This window comes from Octopus sinensis, linkage group LG3 (assembly GCF_006345805.1).
Source record: "Octopus sinensis linkage group LG3, ASM634580v1, whole genome shotgun sequence".
Taxonomy (NCBI): Eukaryota; Metazoa; Mollusca; class Cephalopoda; order Octopoda; family Octopodidae; genus Octopus; species Octopus sinensis.
In genome coordinates, this window is record NC_042999.1 from 4,377,593 (window position 1) to 4,400,089 (window position 22,497).

At 34.3% G+C, this 22,497-nt stretch overlaps 1 protein-coding gene across 2 annotated transcripts in view; it reads left to right on the forward strand.

The window, feature by feature from the left end:
* LOC115209156 (voltage-dependent calcium channel subunit alpha-2/delta-3-like) overlaps positions 1-22,497 on the forward strand; it is a 720,530-nt gene that overhangs the window by 591,559 nt on the left and 106,474 nt on the right. For both annotated transcript variants that reach the window (XM_036500824.1, XM_036500825.1), the window contains exons 14-17: positions 1,294-1,350; positions 16,934-17,014; positions 18,841-18,915; positions 21,684-21,758. In XM_036500824.1, the coding sequence (XP_036356717.1) occupies positions 1,294-1,350; positions 16,934-17,014; positions 18,841-18,915; positions 21,684-21,758 (288 nt within the window). The remainder of the gene's footprint in view (positions 1-1,293; positions 1,351-16,933; positions 17,015-18,840; positions 18,916-21,683; positions 21,759-22,497) is intronic.

Below are 22,497 nucleotides of genomic sequence, written 5' to 3' on the forward strand. Positions count from 1 at the left end.
AGAATATTTCAATGTGAACTGTACTTGCAAAAATTCCTATTACTGTATATATTCAAATATTTGTTGTTACTGTGAAGAAATACTGCCTTCGGTCTATAACAGATTAGAATTATGAAAGGCCTGTGGCTGTAGGAGCTTACACTAATAACATTCTGCTGCAGAATATTGGATTGGAGGAAACTTTGTATAAATAATAAAAAGAAAACTGAATATCAAGTAGGAACAAAGTTATTGGTTTGCTAGTTTCAGCATTATTTTCATGAGTTTTTTTGTTTTTTTTTATAATCATTCTATCAACAACAGCAACAATACCAATAACATCAACATCATCAGCAACAACAAATACTACAAGTATATTCATTGTCTATATGGATAACATTTAAATAACGTCATATTAATTAGTTTATGAAAATAAAATGCTTATTACATTATTTTATGCAAGATTCTCATTATGATAAAACCAATTCCATGTGCTGTAATCAGCTAATGTTTTGAACCCCATCAAATAAGGTGTTATCTCAGGTGATAATTTTACTAGCTGCTTGAGGCTAATGATAAATTAACTATTAAGTTCCAACATTTTTAAAGTGGGAATTGCATATAGAATTAAGCTAATTGCAAAGCAGAAAACCTGTAGAGTAATTATATTTTTTAATTCTTTTCTTTTAAAAAAGAAATTACGCATGGAAAAGGAGAACTATTACTGTTTTGAAAATATGACTGAGGTAGTTAGATGTCATTAGGATTCCATGGCTCAGGTGATCAGAGGAAATATGATAAAAACTGATTAGGAACATAAACGCATGGGTTTTCCCTGCAGCCTTTAAAAAAGTATGTGAAATAAAGCTATTGATAATCAGAAGTAGGTTGAAAACTCAATTAAGGTTTCAATTCTTGATATTCTTGTGAAAAAGTTTGAACACCATAATATTCAATCTCTCTACTCCTAAAATATCTTTTGTTTCATCATTGTGTAGAAACAAAACAAAAATTATGTTATTTTTGTTGTTTTCAGAGTGTCTTTAATATTTGTGTGAGAAAACACATAATATTCAAAATATTAGCTTGATTAAGGCAAAATTCTTTGTTAACCACAAAATGAGTTGCAGTTATTTTTCCTTTTGTTTGTGTAAGATGCAAATAAAACATGTTTTCTTCAAAAACCTGTACTCCACTTCTTACATACAGAAATAACACAATTCACTCGACTACACGAGAATTCAATATTTTTGTAGTTCGTTAATAACGCTGAAGTTAAAATGCCGAAACTGATAATGAACCATTTTCTTGCAGAATATGCGCTTAGTCACGTCGGTATCAATGCCCGTTTTCAACAAAAAAGATAATTCTGTAAGTCATTCTTCAATACTTTCATTGTTAGAATAATAAACCATTTTTTTTTTTCATGATTGTGTGTGCTGGTGGTTACTTCTGTGTCTGTATATTTGTATATTTACTGTATGTCTTATCTATTTATCTTTTGTGAGAAGGTTTGTATTTCAGTGCATGAGAATTCTGAAAGTTATATCTGTGTTAATCAGAGATATTATTATTATTTTTCCCAAAGTGTGTGTTACTAACAAACTATTTCTGTCTACTTCGTATTTTCTACACTGTTAAGCACACATACATTCTTTCAATCTAAAACCCTTACTGAAGTGACTACATCAGTATAGACTTGTAATTTGTTTGAATGATGCCTGTTGAGTGATGAGACACTCTGAGTTGAAATGACAGTAAATTCAATGGAATTAGACTGACAGAGATTTGTCAAATGGTTAAGCTAGCTTTCAGCACACTAGGTCACATGCTTTAGATCAGCAGTTCTCAACTGGGGTCCATATAATATTTGTGGGAGTGGGGGCGGGATCTACACAACAAAACAGAGAATAGGGGGTCCATACAACAAAATAGGAAATTAAGGGTCCATGGAATGAAATAGGAAATTGGAGTCCACACAACAAAACAGAAAATTGGAGCTCTACACAACAAAATAGAAAATTGGGATCCATGCAACAAAATAGGAAATTGGGGGTCCATGCAACAAAATTGGATATTGGAGGTCTACACAAAAAAATAGGAAATTGGGGATCCACACGACAAAATAGAAAATTAGAGGTCTATGCAACGAAATAGGAAATTGGGGGTCCATGCAACAAAATAAGATATTGGGGGCTACACAAAAAAATAGGACATTACGGATTCACACAACAAAATAGGAAATTGGTGGTTCATGCAACAAAATAGGAAACTGGGTGTCCACAATGGTATTTTAAGGACCCTTGAAAAAATATTGCTTTAGATGTATGTAATGATATGTATTGCAAGAAACAGCTAGGTTTCTTTCTCTAACAGTTTACATAATTCAACCTATACAAGTTAACGTGTGAAAAACAAATTAGGAATTTTGAAAGAAACTTTTTGTCTTTTTGTTTTTCAAGCTGTGTTGCATTGTGTTGATAGACTTGCACGTAACATTCCTGGATTTTTAATAAAAATTTGTTAGTTACTATGGTGACAACACTACCTACTTATCTGTTTATATATCTTTCACATAGCTATACACACTCTCTCTCACTCTCTCTCTCTCTCTCACACACACACAAACACACACAGTACTTCTCTCTCAACAACAATTTTTTCTCCTTCCCCTTTTCTAAAAATACATTGTGACATATATTTTGATTCCTCCACTTCTTTCCCTCCCTCTAATAGATGTTGGAAAGGACAAACAGATGGAGATCTGCTTCTCTTTATAATAATATAAGATTTGTTTTATAAAAACAGAGGTACTCACCATTTCCAAAACATGTGTGTGTGTTTGTACATGTATATATATACATATGTATATATATATATGTCCTACCCATGCATACATGGAAGATGGATGTTTAACGATGATGATGAAGCATAAAAAACTTTCTCACTTTCCTGAGCATCAAACTAATACACCTGCTTATTGTTCATACACCTGTCTTCATCATTTGTTCTTCTATAAATTTCAACTATATATATATATATATACTATTTATATATGTGTGTGTGTGTATATATATATATATATATATATATATCATCATCATCATCATCATCATCATCGTTTAACGCCCGTTTTCCGCGCTAGCACGGGTTGGACAGTTCGACCGGGGTCTGGGAAGACAGGGGCTGCACTTGGCTCCAATCTGATCTGGCAGTGTTTCTACAGCTGGATGCCCTTCCTAACGCCAACCACTCCGCGAGTGTAGTGGGTGCTTTTTACGTGCCACCTGGCATCGGCCATGATCGGTTGGTGCTTTTAACGTGCCACTGGCATGGAAGCCAGCCAAGGCAATGCTGGCATCGGCCACTTTCGGATGGTGCTTTTTATGTGCCACCGGCACAGAAGCCAGTCAAGGCGGTGCTGGCATCGGCCACATTTGGATGGTGCTTTTTATGTGCCACCGGCACAGAAGCCAGTCGTGGCAGAGCTGGCAACGGCCACTTTCGGATGGTGCTTTTTATGTGCCACCGGCACAGGTATCACAACTACTATTTCCATTGATATTTGTTTCGATATATATATGTATATGTATACATGTATGTATAGATGCTATAAGTAACTACTCCCCACCTAGCTAACATTTGCTAACTTCAACAAACACTGCTGCTGCTATTGAATTTTACCCAAACAAACAGTTGAGAAAAACATCTCATAGAAGAATGTCATGGTTTCCTACTACTACCAAACCTAATATAAAAATTTAAACTAATAGTGGAGGAGAATTTCTCTTTGGAAAATGTCATACTTTTATGCCCTGAAGATATCACACTAATAATGCATAAATTGGTGCATATGAATATGCAGCTGGTGCAATTGAAACATGTGTCAGACTATTATTATGAATAAACTAACTGGAAATATACATAAAGTTTGAATGATCAAATTCTTCATTCTCCTCATTCACCTTATATATATATATATATATATATGTTTGTGTGTGTGTTAGTATGTGCCCATGTGTGTGTATATTGAGCATGTAGGGGTGCTTGTATGTGTGTGTGTATGTATAAATATGTATGTAAATATAAATATATATTAGTATATATATATATATATATATATATATATAAATGAAAAGAATGGAGTTGAACGAAGATTTTAACAAAATTCCTTTACTTTCGACATATGTCTTCGAAACATATGTCGAAAGTAAAGGAATTTTGTAAAAATCTTCGTTCGACTCCATTCTTTTCATTTATTCATATAAAAAAACACACAAATTTCCACACACGAACACGGGGTTCTGCCCTTGGCATGTCACTTCAACCGTGTTTTACTGACGTGAATTTGCTACCCAGGTATCGATTAACCGAATTATCCATACTAGGATAATTCATTCATCTACTTATATATATATATATATATATATTTATATATATATATATATATATATATATATATATATATATATATATATGAATAAATTTTGCTTCATTTAATGTCTTATCAGAATTAGGGTGGTAATGGGGATATCTGTTAAATATATTTAGAAGTCCAGAATTTTGGGAAATTCATATAAGGATTCTGCCACAAAATAAGCTAGGGAACCACTGTTTTATACTATCATGAGCTCTGCATGGGTGTTTGACCACCTAGAAATATCGACGAAATCTCACTCAAATCACATCCAGCTGTCATAATTAAAGAATGATGGTCACCATTGGAGAACCTATGGTAACATCAACTATTATAATTTATCTTAATGGCAAAAAACAGACATTAAAACAATGATAAAGATAATGACAGTAACATTATAAGATATTGCTCATAACCAATTTTCAATGCCAGTGATAATACCATTTGTATTAATCAAATAATACTAATGGCTACCAAGGAATTATGTTACTGACATAGAAGAGAAAGATTATATTCTTCAAAATTCCTATCATTCTACCATTATATTAGCTTTTGTTATCTATTGCTGCTACTACTTTTGTATTTCATTATAGTTATTATTATTATTGTTATTGTTGTTGTTGTTGTTGTTGTTGTTTTAGTGTTTTTGGATATATTGTTTCTTGTTGTTGTTTTTTTACTAACGAATGTAACTACTCTTAAACCGCAACTTTTATTTAATTAGAGCTTTTTTTCATTTTTGTTTTTGTGTTTATGTTGTAATATTATTATCAGGGATGATAACAATAATGACATCTCACATTGGCATTGGGCCATATTTTTGCAGAGAACACATATAATCGATATATTTGTAAGGAAATGTCTTGTACTTATTTCATTCACCCACACAAGTATTGAATAGCAAAGTCAACCCCCACACAGTTTAAAATCAGAACTTACAAGAATGAAACTACATTCTGCCATGTAATTTGTATAACACACCGCCATTTCGGCAATTCTACTGTCTATCAACAACAACAACAATAACAATATTAATGGTTTCAAATTTTGGCAGAAGCCCAGCAATTTGTGGGGAGGGGTTAGTCGATTACATCAACCCCGGCGCTCAACCTATTTAATTGACCCCCAAAAGGATGAAAGGCAAAGTCAACCTTCACAGAATTTGAACTCAGAAACTATTGGATAAAAGGAAGACTAAGGATTTGAAGGGGATACTGGGGTTGGAGGAATTGGTGGGACAGCTGGCATGGGTGAATGGAGTATGGTGGTATGGATATGTGTTGAGGAGGGATGAATATCATGTTCTGAGGAAGGTGCTTGAGTTTAAAGCGAATGAACTGTGAAAGTGAGATCAACCAAAGAAAATGTGGAAGAGGAGGAGATTGAGAGGGTTAGCTTGAGGAGGGAGGATGCTCAAAACTGGGCGAGATGTTGTGAAAGTGGTTACTGTAAGAGTGAGGTACATCTGGCCACCCCCGTTAATGGGGAAAAACCTGGATTTAAAATATTGGAATTCGTCATTATCATCAACATAAGAACAGACAAAATACCACTAAGCATTTTGCCTGGGGTACTAACAATTCTGCCAGCTCACCACCTTTCGTTACCAACCCAACTGAAACCAGCTCTGGTTCCAAGTACAAATGTCTTGTTTTCATAAGTTTTGAATTAAAATCTTCCACCAAACCTTAGTCACAATTTATGTTCCTAACACTAGCTTAATGATAACTAAGTTATTTTACTAAATTCTTTGTTATATTTAAAATTGATTGAAAGAAACACAGAGCATCTCAACATAAATACAGTAATGAAAGGGTTAACAATAATAAAAATAATAATAACAATGGTTTCAAGTTTTGGCACAAGGCCAGCAATTTCGGGGGAGGAGGTATGTCAGTTACATTAACCCCCGTACTCAACTGGTACTAATTTTAATGACCCTGAAAGGATGAAAGGCAAAGTCAACCTTGGTGGAATTTAAATGAGAATGTAAAGATGGATGAAATGCCACTAAGCCCAGTTTTTCTAATAATAATAAACATAGTTGCTTACTTATTGAGCCATCATGCCTGTTTGATTCCAAGATCATAAAGAAAGGGGAAGAAAAACAAGCAAATACATTCCTTAAAATTTGAAATAGGAGGAATTTGGAGCATGCAAGCAGTAATGGTTGTGCCTATAATAATGGGTGCATTGGGAACAGTTAGCAAAGATCTAAACAAATCACTGAAGAAGATAGAAATAAAATGCCCAGTTGATTTCCTACAGAAAGTTTGTCTCTTAGGGACAGCAAGGATTGTCAGGTGGGTTCTAAGCACTTGAAAGACTGCTGGAAACTTGAGGATACTTAAGGTTATAAGTAGTAACCTGCTATCCACATAAACTCTACCAAGAATAAGACCACACTTAGGCCAATCCAAAATAATGATGATAATAATAATAATAATAATAATATAATAATAATAATAAATGCCCTGAAGCAGTACCAGGCAGTGACTCTCATTGCTTTTGATCTTAACTGATTGCAAGTGTTAACATGTACATTGTTTTGTCTTGGTATAAAAGATGGGCTACAGCAAATATTCTGCTCAACACCACAGATTTGCTTGTCAGTTGCTTGACCTTAACCAGTTGAGCATGCCCCTTAGTGGCTGATGATATGTGCATCTCTGATCACGAGCAGAAGTAGTGGGGTAGCATCATAGCCATGTGTTGAGAAGGGTTCTTTGGGGTTTGAATAATTCACCTCTGGAAACATGGGTGTTTCATTCAACATCCTTAAACAACCCTTATTCAGGGACCTTTTGAGCGGAATGGGTTACTTGACCAGAAGAAAATTCTAACTGGGTTCCACCTGCAAGGTCATGTGCTGTTTATCTTGATATGAGATCACCATGTCGTGCACATATGGTTGTGATGTATGTGCCTAGTGTACCCTTATCAGACGGGTAGTCATGATGGGTATACTGGGCTTCGTATATTTTACCCCAGTGTCACTTTGATGGCACACACTGCTCTCTCACTCAATAATAATAATAATAATACCAGTGATTGTAGGAGCACTAGGAATGATAAAAACAAAAGGAACTGAAAATTATTTGAGAATGATGCTTTGCTTACCATTCCTGAAAGAAGTGCAAAAGGTTGTTTTAACTTGTATGTCACATGTATTGAGAAGAGCATTGTCAATCTGAGAATGATTACCATCCATGCAAATAATTTTGCTTTTTTCTCCATAATTTTATTTGATTTTGTAAATGGACAATCTGAAGTGTTTATTTTAAAGGCCTATCTATGTATACAGTTAGTTTATTTACACTGGGTGTCAGGAAGACACTCAGCAAGAAAAGGAAGCAAAATTCAAAAAAGAAGAAAATTTGTAATAATAATAGATGTCTTGATGCAATATCAGGTAGTGGCTCCCATGGCTTCTGATCTTAACTGATTGGAAGTGTTAACATGTACATGTTTTGTCTTGGTATAAAAAGATGGGTTACTGCAAATATTTTGCTCAGTACCATAGATTTGCTTGTCAGCTGCTTGACTGTAACCAGTTGAGCATGCCCCTTAGTGGCTGATGATATGTGCATCTCTGATTGCATGCAGAAGTAGCAGAGGAACATCATCATTATGTGTTGAGAGGGATTCTTTGGCGCTCGAATAACCCACTCCTGGAAACACAGGTGTTTCATTCATCTTCCTTAAACAACTTTTGCTCTCAGGACCTTTTGAGCAGATTGGCTTCTGAAGAAAATTCTAACTGAGTCATGTACAGTTTATCTTGATATGAGGTTATCATATCACACACATATTTGTGATGCATGTACCTGGTGTACCCTTTTTAGACAGGTAGTCATTACGGGTATATTGGACGTCATGTATTTGTATGGCATATGCTGCTCTCTCACTCGGTAATAATAATAATAATAATAGTAATATTAATAATAATAATAACAATAGGCACCTATACACTAGCTGGCCCATAATAATTTATAGTTATGACTATTCTCAGCTGGAACTAAATGAACTAGCATAATTAGACAGAAAAAAAAGAAGAAAAATCAAGAAAATTAATGACTACTTTTAGAATGAATCACTTGAAATCTAACATGGCAAGATTATATTTGTCATGAATACAAGGATGTAAAAATATACATGGCAGCACTGTAAAAATATCTAATAAAAAATAATGGAAAACTAATAAAAATAGCTACAAAACATGTGCAACACCAAAAAAAGTTGGGGTTTTTTTTGTCTTCAAGGAAGCTAACAAATACAGAGGTTGAAATGACAGACAGTTGAGAGGGGTAAAAAAATAAAAGCAACAAGAGATTTGGTGAAAATGTTAAGAATTAAGCTAAAAATCATCATCATCATTATTTAATGTCTGTTGTCCATGCTGGCATGAGTTGGATGATTTGACAGGAGCTAGCAAGCTGGAGGGCTGCACCAGGTTCCAGTCATCTGTTTTAGCAAAGTTTCTACAGCTTGATGCCAATCCTAATACTAACCACTTTACTGAATGGACTGCGTGCTTTTTTTTTTATGCCATGTGAAAGTATTAGAATGAAAATCACTTATATGGCCAGTATCATACTTTGGGACAGACACGATAAGGCCTTTTATCCAACAATGGAACAATGAAACAAGTACCATGAGGCATGGTAGTGTATAAATTTACTTTCTGTGGTCAAATGTCTTCTACTATAGCTCCAAAGCAACCAAAGCCTTGTGAGGAGATTTGGCTGGCAGAAACAGAAAGAAGTCACATACATAAACCACATCACCCTTGATGGCCCAGCTGATCCTAGATTAGTGAAGTTCCTTAATTGGCCTCTAGCTGAAGGCTCTCAACACCATTCATGTACATGTTAACACTTCCAATCAGTTAAGTTCAGAAGCCATGGGAGCCACTGCCTGATATTGCATCAGGACATCTATTATTATTGTTATTATTATTATGATTATTATTATTATTATTATTATTATTATTATTATTATTATTATTATTACAAATTTTGTGTACTTGGCATACTTTTTATCTCATTTGCCCCTCCTCATCTTTTCTTCCCTGCAAACTTTTTTTTACAAAATTGCACACAATTTACAAACAGATCTTGTAATGCCCAACACATGTGATGCTTCAATGGCAAATACAAGAAATAGTCATTGTCATAATGTGTCTATTAAAAATAATAATGATAATGTTAATAAGTATAAGAAGATTTCTTTAGTTAGGCACAAAATATTGATTGTATTCTTTAGTGAGACAAGTAAGGTTAAATATCTTGGCTAAAACCATAATACGAAATGTGTATCGGGCTACAAACTGATAATTCTTAAGCTAGTAGGACATTATCTTATCCAATTTTCCATTGTGCTCTTTAATTATAGAAATAATAATAAAAAAAATGATTTCTTTCATTGGCACAAAGTCAAGTATTTAAGGGGAAATATTTTGCTAATGTCCTTCGGAAAGACATGAAAATCAATGGAAGTAAAAATTACTCCAGCCTGAAATGAAAACCAAGACCAAATGGGAGCACAGCTCATCAAGAACAATCATCAGACTATAGAGTCAACCTTAATGGCAATGGTGATGGTCATGATGATGATGGTAGTGGTGGTGGTGGTGGTGGTGGTGGTGGTGGTGGTGGCAGCTTCTACTTAGGCAGAAGGCCAGCAACTTTGAGGGGAAAGGTATGATCAATACTTTATTTTTATCAACCCCTAAAAGGGTCTAAAACAAAGTTAACCTCAGCAGGATTTGAGCGATAATAATAATCCTTTCTATTAAAGGTGCAAGATCTGAAATTTTGGACAAGGGGGCTAGTTGATTTCATTGACCCCAGTGCTCAACTGGTACTTTATTTTATCAGCCTCAAAAGGATGAAATGCAAATCTTGTACACAAACTGAAGCTACTTGTACTAATTACAATAAGATCTTCTTAGTAGAAAGGTTAAAAAACTCTATAAATGTAAAGAGCTGAAGAATAATGTATCAAAGATGAGGATTATAAGTATAAGATTAATACCACTTTTGGTACCAACCCATCTGAAACCATCTTTGTTTCTTCGATGCAAAATCCATGTTTTAAAGTTGATATATACTTAAATCTTCCATCAAGAATTTCATATTAATTTATGTCCAAAACAACAGCTTAATATTACCATTTCTCTTAATATTACCATTTCTCTTAATAATGCTATTTCTCAAATTCTTTGAAACCAAGATGATGTACTTCAACCAATACACAGTAACAGAAGAGTTAACCCTTTTGACACCAACCTACCTAAAACCATCCTTGGTTCTTTGATAAAAACATCCTGTTTTAATGTTATCTAAATTAAAAGCTTCCATCAAAATTCCAGGTTAATTTATATTCCAAACACCAGCTTAATAACGACACAGCTATTTTAATAAATTCTTCATTAGTTTCAAAAATAATTGAAACAAAAGCAGTAAAATCAACTGGAATATGGTAACAAAGGGCCTGGGAATTATGAAGCATAGTACAGAAAAAAGAACAAACAGAAAACTTCTATTGATTAACCTCAGAAAGTAATGCTTCTGGGAAGTACCCTTTTCTATATAAGGGGAAAAAAACTGTGTATAAATAAGGGCTTCTAACTAAATTCCCTTTAGATTTGAGCTACAGAAAGGATCAATAGAATAGAATGTGTACCTTTAAAGAGATATTAATATGATGATAAAAATAATAAAATGCTACTAGAATTTATATAGCAGAGAATGTAGGAATAGAAACGAAAGAACCATCTTGACGTTTTGATGGAAAAGACTTACTGAATTTAACATAAAAACCACTTAGGTACATTATAGAGATGAAAATCACTAAAATAGCAATCAAAGAGAATGGCTCTGGAAAACTACTTTATTAGACAATCTTGCAAATACTAAGAAGAGCATTAAAGATCTAGATTATGCAGCAAATAAAATCATAAGTACATATAAAATATATATCAAATTTATATAAACAGGTTGAGGGAAGTAAACTGCAATATAAGATACTAGAACTGATAACATGATAATAATAATCCCCTCTATTATAGGTACAATGCTTGACATTTGGGAATAGGGGGCCCTCATCAGTTACATCAAACCTATGTTCAACTGGTGCTTATTTTATCGGCCCCAAAATGATGAAAGGTAAAATCAACCTCAGCAGAATTTGAACTCAGAATGTAAAGTTAGTCAAAATCCCACTAAGCGTTTTGTCTGGCATGCTAACAACACTGCCAGCTCACCACATAATTGTTACAGTGAGAATGATAATAATAATAATAATTCTTTCTACTAAAGGCACAAGGCCTGAAATATTGGAGGAGGGGACCAGTCGATTACATCGACCCCAGTGTTTAACTGGAACCCTGAAGGATGAAAGGCAAAGTTAACTTCAGTGGAACATGAACTCAGAATGTAGTGATTGACAAAATGCTGGTAAGCATTTCACCCTGAGTGTTAATGACTCTGCCAACTCAAATGCTTTGTACTATTGGTACAAGGCCCCTGATACATAATTTTTGTGGACCCTGAAAGGGTGAAAAGTAAAGTCAACCTCAGTGAAATTTGAACTTCAGAACATAAGGACAGACAAAATGCACTAAGCATTTTGCCCCATATACTAACGATACTGTCAGCTCACTGCCTTAATAATAATAATAATAATAATAATAATAATAATAATAATAATAATAATAATAGCAACAATAACAGCTGCATCTTTAATCGACCACAAGAGCCCTACAGTAATATTGATTTCTTATGTTGGCAAAGGCCTTAGTTTTCCACCGAAGAGTAAATATGATTATGTGATGTCAACCAGTTTCAATGGTATTAGTGACAAGTGAGCCACAAGCTTGGCTTACTAAAAGATTATCAGAACTCTTCTTCTTTTTACTTTGTCTTTTTTTTTACGACAAATGTTGATAATGATTTCTACAGTGTCTTCTTATAGATTCCTCAAATAGGAGAACAGGGAAGTTTAGTCATTCATGCCTAATAATATTACTTCTGTCTATGAACAACAAAAGAAAACAAAACAAAAATAGTCTGTCTACTAGATTGCATTCTATTAATTCTGATGTTAGACTTGTGAAATGGTGCAGATTTGTCGATTTTTATAGCTGCAATAAAAATAATGCAAATAATGCAAATAATAGTAATAATAATAATGATAATGATAATAATAATAATAATAATAATAATTGGTATAAAAGATGGGCTACAGCAAATATTCTGCTCAATACCACAGATTTGCTTGTCAGTTGTATGACCTTAACCAGTTGAGCATGACCCTTAGTGCCTGAGGATATGTGCATCTCTGATCACAAGCAGAAGTAGTGGGGGCACATCATAGCCATGTATTGAGAGGGATTCTTTAGGGTTTGAAACATTGGTGTTTCATTCAACATCCTTAAACAACCCTTATTCAGGGACCTTTTGAGCGGGATGGGTTACTCAACCAGAAGAAAATTCTAACTGGGCCCCACCTGCAAGGTCATGCACTGTTTATCTTGATATGAGATCACCATGTCCCGCACATATGGTTGTGATGCATATACCTAGTGTACCCTTATCAGATGGGTAATCATAATGGGTATACTAGACTTCGTATATTTTACCCCAGTGTCACTTTGATAGCATAGACTGCTCTCTCACTCAATAATAATAATAATAATAATAATAATAATAATAATAATAATAAGGTAAAGTAGTATCGTCTGATGGTGTAAAACTACTCAATGGGGAGAAAAACAAGGATGTTGAGACTGATGGATATAAGTATCAGAGTATCTTGGAGTACGACAAAATCAAGGAGAATGAGATGAAGGAAAGCTTTTGACAAGAATATCTCAGAAGAACCAACTTAATTATGGGAAGTAGACTCGATGGAAAGAACAAGCTCAGGGCAATTAACACATGGGTTGTTTCTTTAATGCAATATGGTGCAGGTGTCATTAGATGGACAAAGATCGAGCTTAACGAAATGGATAGAAATATCAGTAAAGTGATGACAATTAACAAGGAATTGCACCCAAAAAGTGATATTGGTAGACTGTATGTGCCTGGGAACAAAGGAGGAAGAGGCCTTATAAGATGCAAGATCTGTGTTGCCAATGAGAAGAACAGTCTGGGATGGTACATCAAACAGCAGGGTGAATACTTGCTTGTTGCTGTCAGAAACAATATATTTCTTTACTACCCACAAAGGGGCTAAACACAGAGGGGACAAACAAGGACAGACAAATGGATTAAGTCGATTACATCGACCCCAGTGCGTAACTGGTACTTAATTTATCGACCCCGAAAGGATGAAAGTCAAAGTCGACCTCGGCGGAATTTGAACTCAGAACGTAACAGCAGACGAAATATGGCTACGCATTTCGCCTGGCGTGCTTACGTTTCTGCCAGCTCGCCGTCAGAAACAATAACATGATATCCATCGAAAATGTGACACAACCAAAAAACATTTAAGGATCAAGATGGAGAACTAAGAATAGACAATTGGAAAGTGAAAACAATGCATAGGCAGTACTTCAGAGAAACTGAAGGGAAAGACAAGACCAATATCTGGTGATGGCTGAGAAAAAGGGATCTGAAAGGATGCACTGAGGCACTAATATGCAGCGCCCAGAAACAAGCCCTGAGAACTAATTACACCAAGGTCCAAATAGATAACAGCAGTGAATTTCCCCTTTGTAGAATGTGTGACAGCAAAAACGAAACAATTTCACATATTGTAAATGAGTGTAGCAATCTGGCCCAAAAGCACTACAAAAGGAGGCACAACATCGTTAAATTTATTCACTGGAGACTGTGTGAAAAGTTTGGTCCAGGCACAAGGACAACCCCAGTATGCAACTGGTACTTAATTTATTGACACTGTAAGGAAGAAAGCAAAGTTGACCTCGGTGGAACTTGAACTCATAATGTAGTGGCAGACAAAATACCGCCGAGCATTTTGCCCAGCATGCTAGCCAATTTGCCAGCTCACTGCCTTAATAATAATGATAATAATAATAATAATAATGATAAATATAATAATAATAATAATAATAATAATAATAATGATAAATAATAATAATAATAAGAAGAAGAAGAAGAAGAAGAAGAATAAGATGAAAAAGAAGAAGAAGAAGAAGAAGATGAAAAAGAAGAAGAAGAAGAAGAAGAAGAAGAAGAAGAAGAAGAAGAAGAAGAAGAGGAAAAATAATAATAACAGTAGTAATAATAATAATAATAACAACAACAGTAATAATAATAAAATAACAACAACAACAACAACACAACAACAACAATAATAATACTGATTTCTGATTTAGACAAAAGCCAGAAATTATGTGGAGTGAAGGAATAGTTGATACCTTCAATCCCAGTACTTGACTGGTACTTTATTTTAATGATCCTAGAAGGACGACGAGTAAAGTTGATCCTACCCTTAGAAGATTTGAACTCACAGAGCCAGAATAGATACCATAAAGCATTTTTCCCAATGATCTAAAGATTCTGCCAGCACAGTGAAGTTAAGCAGATTGACTCTACATTCATAAAAAGTATGAAAAGAATCCCTACTTCTGGTGTGGTTCTTTAAATATTGCCCCTGGTTATACTTAGTCTAAACAAAATATATTTCATAGCAGTAACGCATACATTATAACATAATACATCTTTAATATTATCAATGGAATGATCTGTATCTAGATTATTTCATTAAAGTATTGATCTCTATCTAGATTACAACATAATGTTACATTTCTAATACTATTACCATAATGGCTTGTATCTAGATTATATCGTTAATGTAGTAATCTGTATTTAGATATATTACATTCCTTTTTTATATTGTTAAAGTAGCAATCCATGACAGATTATATCATTAAAGAAGTGATCTCTATCTTGGTTGTAACATATGGTTTCATCTTTAATATTATCAATGTAAAAATCTATATCTAGATTATTTTTGTTAAAGTAGCAATCTACATCTAGATTCTTCTTCTTTATATACTTCATCGTTTAGCGTCCGCTTTCCATGCTAGCATGGGTTGGACGGTTCAACTGGGGTATGGGAAGCCAGAAGGCTGCACCAGGCCCAGTTTGATCTGGCAATGTTTCTACGGCTGGATGCCCTTCCTAACGCTAACCACTCCGTGGGTGTAGTGGGTGCTTTTTACGTGCCAGACGAGTCTGGCAAACGGCCACGATCGGATGGTGCTTTTTACGTGCCACTGGCACGGGGGCCAGACGAGGCTGGCAATGGCCACGAATGGATGGTGCTTTTTACGTGCCACCGGCACAAGGCCAGTCGGGGCGGTGCTGGCAATGGCCACATTCGGATGGTTCTCTTACGTGCCACCGGCACTGGTGTCTCAGCTGCAATTTCCATTGATCGATTTCAATTATAACATAATATTTTTTTCTACTCTAGGCACAAAGCCTGAAATTTTGGGGGAGGGGGCCAGTCGATTAGATCGATCCCAGTATGCAACCGGTACTTAATTTATCAACTCCGAAAGGATGAAAGGCAAAGTCAACCACGACAGAATAGATGATAACATAATATTACTTCTTTAATATTATCAAGATAGTGATATGTATGTAGATTATAACATAACTAGAGTATTATCTGCCATCTGTTGGGTAAATTTAGAAGTATACTTTTGCCACCATGGGTAATAAGTCATAATTTGTAGTAAATACTATATATATATCCTGTGTGACCCTTCTGTCCGGCAGTCGTCATGATAGATCGGTAGCCACTACACACATTTTTTTTCTCTCCTTGTTTTTTTTTTTCTGTGTCCCTTTCTGTAGAAGAGCGTAGGCTCGAAACGTAAAAGACTTTTTCTATTCCTAAGCATTATACTAATACATCTGTTTGTTTTGTACACCACCTATCTTCATCTTTTGTTTTTTTCGTGAACTCTCCTATATATATATATATAAATCTACATACATACATATGCATATACACGATATATATATATATATATACACATACACACACACATACATGGTTATATAAACCTACTGTTTCTTTATGTCACTTTACCAAGTATTTGTTAGGTTTATCCTTCTACTTAAACTCTAGTTCTGTATACGTGTAACCATTTGTTATATTTGGCATCTATCAACTCTGTAGTTTCTATCGTCTTTACCATCCCCCTACCACTGCTTGTCAAATTCAGTGTTCCTCTATCAACTTTATCTTATGTGAATTTTCTCTCTATCTTCTACTCTCTCTCTCACTCTCTCTCTCTCTCTCTATCTCTCCCTCCCTCCCTCATCTCCATATGCTGTAAAGCAAACCTGACTAAAGAATTCTGCCAGTATATTGGTTGTTCTTATAGAGAGATACTGCATCTTCAATATTATTAAAATAATGATCTGTATCTAGATTGTAGCAGAGCTGATGAACATTATTATTATTATTATTATTCATTATTATTATTATTATTATTATTATTATTATTATTATATTATATTATTATTATTATTATTATTTCTTGTTTCATAGGAAGATGCCTACAAATTGTTAGGTGTCGTCGGAACAGATGTCCCTATTGATCAAATTATTAGCTTGATACCGAAGTACCAGGTGAGTGAAAATACTTTCTTAAATATCTCTTTTACATCACAAATCTCCTTCCTATATAATGTTTCTAAAGAGAGTTCTTGATAAATTCTTTTATTTTTTTAATGCATTTCTGCCATGCAGTTAAAGACTTTTTTTTTTATATTCCACTCTTAATGTTTGATGGCAACAGTTAAAAAAGCTCAATAAGCATTTTTTTTTAATTAAAAAATAATTATTTATGGAATATTCAAAGTTTTTAATTATAAAAAAACATTTCTGGCCAAGTCAAAGGAAGTAAAACAGCATTTATGGCCTTTCTCAAGGCCTCCAAGATTATTAGAAGTTATCTTCAGAGTACCAAATTTGTCTGAATTTTTCTTACAAAATGGATTCTGGCTAGTAAAGGCACCCAAGGGCCAAATGGTAGTGTTAACCTTTTTGATATCAATCTGCCTGAGACTGTCCTTCTATGATACAAACTTCCTGTTTTAAAATGATCTAAATTAAAACTTTCCATTAATATTTCATGTCAATATATGTGTTGAACACTATCAATGAGAAAGTTATTTTACTAAATTCTTCAATATTCTCAAAATTAATTGAAACAAAAACAGAGTATTTCAACAGGAATAAGGTAACTAATGGTTGAGCTGGGCAACAGATTAAGATTGCTTTCCAATAAAAAGAAAAAAAAGAGAAACATAATGTGGGGAAATGGGTTTTGCATTATAGAATTCTAACATTCAGCAATGTTTTCAAGAATGTACTTCTGTGATGAAAAGGATGTATATATGTAGTTATGCACAAATGATGTGCTTCCTCCATTACATTCCAGCTTCATCTATAACAGCACTTCTTAAACTTTTTCCATTCATGACCCCAGTGTTCATCATGAGATTTTTCATGACCCCAGGTATTAAATATGCATTTGGGAAATAAAATCATCATCATCATCATCATCGTTTAACGTTCGCTTTCCATGCTAGGATGGGTTGGACGATTTTGACTGAGGGCTGGCGAACCAGATGGCTGCACCAGACTCCAATCTTGATCTGACAGAGTTTCTACAGCTGGATGCCCTTCCTAATGCCAACCACTCCGAGAGTGTAGTGGGTGCTTTTTACGTGCCACCGGCACGGGGGCCAGTCAGGCGGTACTGGCAATGACCTTGCTCGAATCTTTTTACACATGCCACTGGCACAGGTGCCAGAAATTCAAGTGTTTGAATTTAACTTTCACAATCCCATTTGGGGTCACAACCCATAGTTTAAGAAGTGCTGATCTATAATATACTATTAACATATCTATTATATATTACTGCTCTACCCACTCAGCTGAGAGATCTCTTCTTGCAAGTTGCTTAGTGACTCTATTGGTGCTGGTGCAATATAAAAACCATGCGGTACCCTCTGCAATAGGAAGGGCATCCAGTTATAGCCATCATGCCAAAGCAGACATTACAGCTTGGCACAGCTTGCCAGTTCTGGTTGAACAATCCAACCCATAGCAACATGGAAAATGGACATTAGATGATATCACTCTGTTGTACACTAATTGCTATTGCAGTATACAACTAGCATTCTACACACATTATCACACCTCTTTAATTACATTAGTCATTAATATTGAGTGAGTGTTCTATATATACTACACTCATACTAATTATTACTATCACAAAAGCACATGTATATATTTCTAAAACTGATTTTTAAAAAAAGCATGGAAGTCCATATTTGTTAAAATTTCATTGATTAAAAATTGTTTATAATTATTTATTTTGGAAACCTTGGCCTTAATGAACAAGTTTTCTGTTCTAATTTTTCTTTTTTTCTTTTTTCTTTTTACAGTTGGGAGTGCATGGTTATGCCTTTGCAATTACTAAAAAAGGCTATGTTTTATTCCATCCAGAATTCAGACCATTTGTAAGTAAATAAAACCTCATGACAAATGAGATCTTACTTATCTTGAACTTTCTTATTGACTGATTTTTTGTTGACAGACTTTAGGGATTTAATCTTACTTTTTACTTCCTCCCTAACTTTCTGATGGTGTACACACCATGTACCAAACCTGCATCAATTCCATAAATGAAGACCTTAAGAGCATCCTTCATCAGAGCCATGTCAAATTTGTCTTTTTAACAGCAAAGGAAAAGTCAAGCAGTAGTTATATCTAGAAAACACCACCATGCCTCACCTTCTTCTAAACATGACTGACACTAAACTAGATTCCTCAGAGTTGCACTAAATTCTGGGCTTCATTGTCATTAAGGTTCTCTCTTGGCAAAACATATCCTTAGCAATGGCTTTGATCATATCCCAAAGTCTAGGGATATACACAGATATATATATGGGAAATATATATATATATATATATATAATATATATATATATATATATTATATATATATATATATATATATATATATATATTGTGTGTGTGTATATATATATATATATATATATATTGTGTGTGTGTATATATATATATATATATATATATAATATTGTTAGAGACAAAACCACTATTTTGCAAAACAAACAAGGAAAGACTTAATCAATACATAAAATTTTAATAAAAAGTCAAAAAAACCGCCACTACAATTGTTTCTTGTCCTGATCGACAATCTTCAGGTGGACTTGACTTGAAAATTGGAAATCCACCTGAAGATTGTCGATCAGGACAAGAAACAATTGTAGTGGCAGTTTTTTTGACTTTTTATTAAAATTTTATGTATTGATTAAGTCTTTCCTTGTTTGTTTTGCAAAATAGTGGTTTTGTCTCTAATAATATTATATAATATTTTACTATAAAATTGGATTTAATCCTAAATCTGATTTTTTTCCCTGTAAATTTGGATTTATTCCCTAATATTTATTATTATATATATATATATATACTTTGATACTTTGATAGGTTTCGGCCATTATTGGCCCAGGCCATGTCTAACTTAATAGCACCACCTGGTGAAGTCTTTCAAGTCAGAATTTGGGCACTATGGCCCACTCAAGTAGAGAGTTATTGTTTACAGAGACATATCCGGGTGTAGGGCGTTTATCCGGGATTTCTTGAAGGAATCTGTCCAAAGACTTCTTGAACCCTATAGGGTCTGTTTCTGTTTTAATGTGTTTTGGTGTAATGTTAAAGAGAGCGGGGCCAATTGAGGTGAAATAATTGTGCCGTATTGTTGTTATGAGATGAAAGTGCAATTTTTGTTGTGGGTGGATGGCACGGGGCCCAAGCCTTGGATGTATCTTAAAGGTGATATATATATACAAATATATATATGGGAATGTATATATATACATTCCCATGCCAGCATATGTGAGTATCATATGTATACACCTATCACTGTTTACTGTAAGATTGAATATGCCCCTGTGTGAGTGTGTGTGTGTGTGTGTGTGTATGTCTGTGACTCATCTATACACATGCATGTCAATACCTTTATGATTTGTAGCTAACTGTACCTGTGTCTGAACATTTTCTAGCCACCAACCTCATTCCATCCATTCATATGCATATGTGTGTGGACAGACATGTACATGAATAATATTATCGACTGGCTACTTACTGCGGTCATTGAGCTGACCAACAAAACAAACCCTCTCCCTACTTGAAACTCTCCATTATTTCTCCCCTTCTTTCCTGTTCTAACTCTCCCTTTTCCTCTCACTCTTATTCTCTTCCTGTCTCAAGCATTGTCGTCTCACAATTTCCATCTCACTTCATCCACCCTCTCTCCTCTCTGACTACATCTCTCCCATACATGCACAGCACTTAACTCTTTACTACGTCTCATGTCCTCTCATTTTTTACAATGTCCACACACCCTCATCAGCCATGAACAAGGAAGAGGTTGTCTCTTCTTACAAAAGACAGATTCTGTCAGAAACAGATTTTCTTCTTCTTAATTATGATTTTATTCAACATATTCCCTTCTCAGATTTTCAGCACTTGCTTCTCTGTGTGTGTATGTGTGTGGTGTGTGTGTGTGTGTGTGTGTGTGTGTGTATATATATATATGTGTGCATATATATATGTATATATATGTATATATGTATCTATGTATATATATATATATATATATATATATATATATATATATATATATATATATATATGTATATATGTATGTATATATGTATGTATATCTTATATATATATGTGTGTGTGTGTGTTTTACTATTGAGTCATCTTCGCTGGTGTAGTTATGAAGTGCTTCAATGAGGCGTAATTTTCAGCAGAATTTTATTTTAAGATAATAATTAATTTTCTTTTCAAAATTAGTATTCATTTCATCATAATTTTCATAAGCTATTGTATGTATGCAATACTTCCAGAATATTATCCATGGTAGAAAAAGTATACTTTTATAGTTACGCATTATCTGATGGGTAACATTCAAGTTTCAGATATTATTTCTAAAACAATGGAATTCAAACAATAGATTAACCAAAAATTAAGATGATACAACTGCAAATAACTTATGTACTACAAATAGAAGTTACATTGTATTGACTTTCTGGTTTGTGGGTATCAAAAATCTCTTAAATTTATTTGTATTTTTACATTATTATTTTTGATACTGAGTTAAATAATACCCAATCTTTGTATTGTATTTTAATGACTTACTCTTTTTGGACTGTTCCTGATTTCACAACCTAAGAATTTATTAATTATTTTATAGGATAATGGTCGTCCCAAAACTAACTATAACAGTGTTGACCTCACTGAGGTGGAACTTACATCAAATGTTAGTGTGGTAAGCATATTTTATTTATATTCTTTTTATTTTATTTATTAAGGAAGCAAAGAAGTGTCCATGGCCTTTATAGGCCCTCTCAGACTAATTAGAATGATGTGGTAGATGTTTGTTTTGAAATTTACCCAGAAATGTTTGCAGAGGAAGATATGGGAAGGAAGGGTGAATTCCAGAAGGCTGCAGTTCTGGAGATGAAGAATTTGGAAAAGTGTTTGGTGTAAGACCTATAATGGTGAAACATATTGGAGATGCTGAAAGGATGCTAAACGAATACATCTGCTTGGTTTGGAAAGTGATGTTACACAGCCTGTTTGTTCAAATGCTCAGAAGCGGTTGTAGCAGCAGTATAGAAAAAGAAAATAAAAGAAAAGAGATATTTATGATCCTAGTGTTAGTTGTCTTGGTAACAGTTTTACTATTTCTTGTGTGGTTTGATTTTGATTTTATTTCTAGCATTTTATATTATGTTTTTAAGAGAAGCAGATTTCTTTACTTCCATCAAATAATCATCATCATCATCATCATCATCATCATCGTTTAGCGTCCGCTTTCCATGCTGGCATGGGTTGGATGGTGCAACTGGGGTCTGGGAAGCCAGAAGGCTGCACCAGGCCCAGTCTGATCTGGCAATGTTTCTACAGCTGGATGCCCTTCCTAACGCCAACCACTCTGAGAGTGTAGTGGGTGCTTTTTACGTGCCACCTGCACAGGTGCCAGACAAGTCTGGCAAACGGCCACG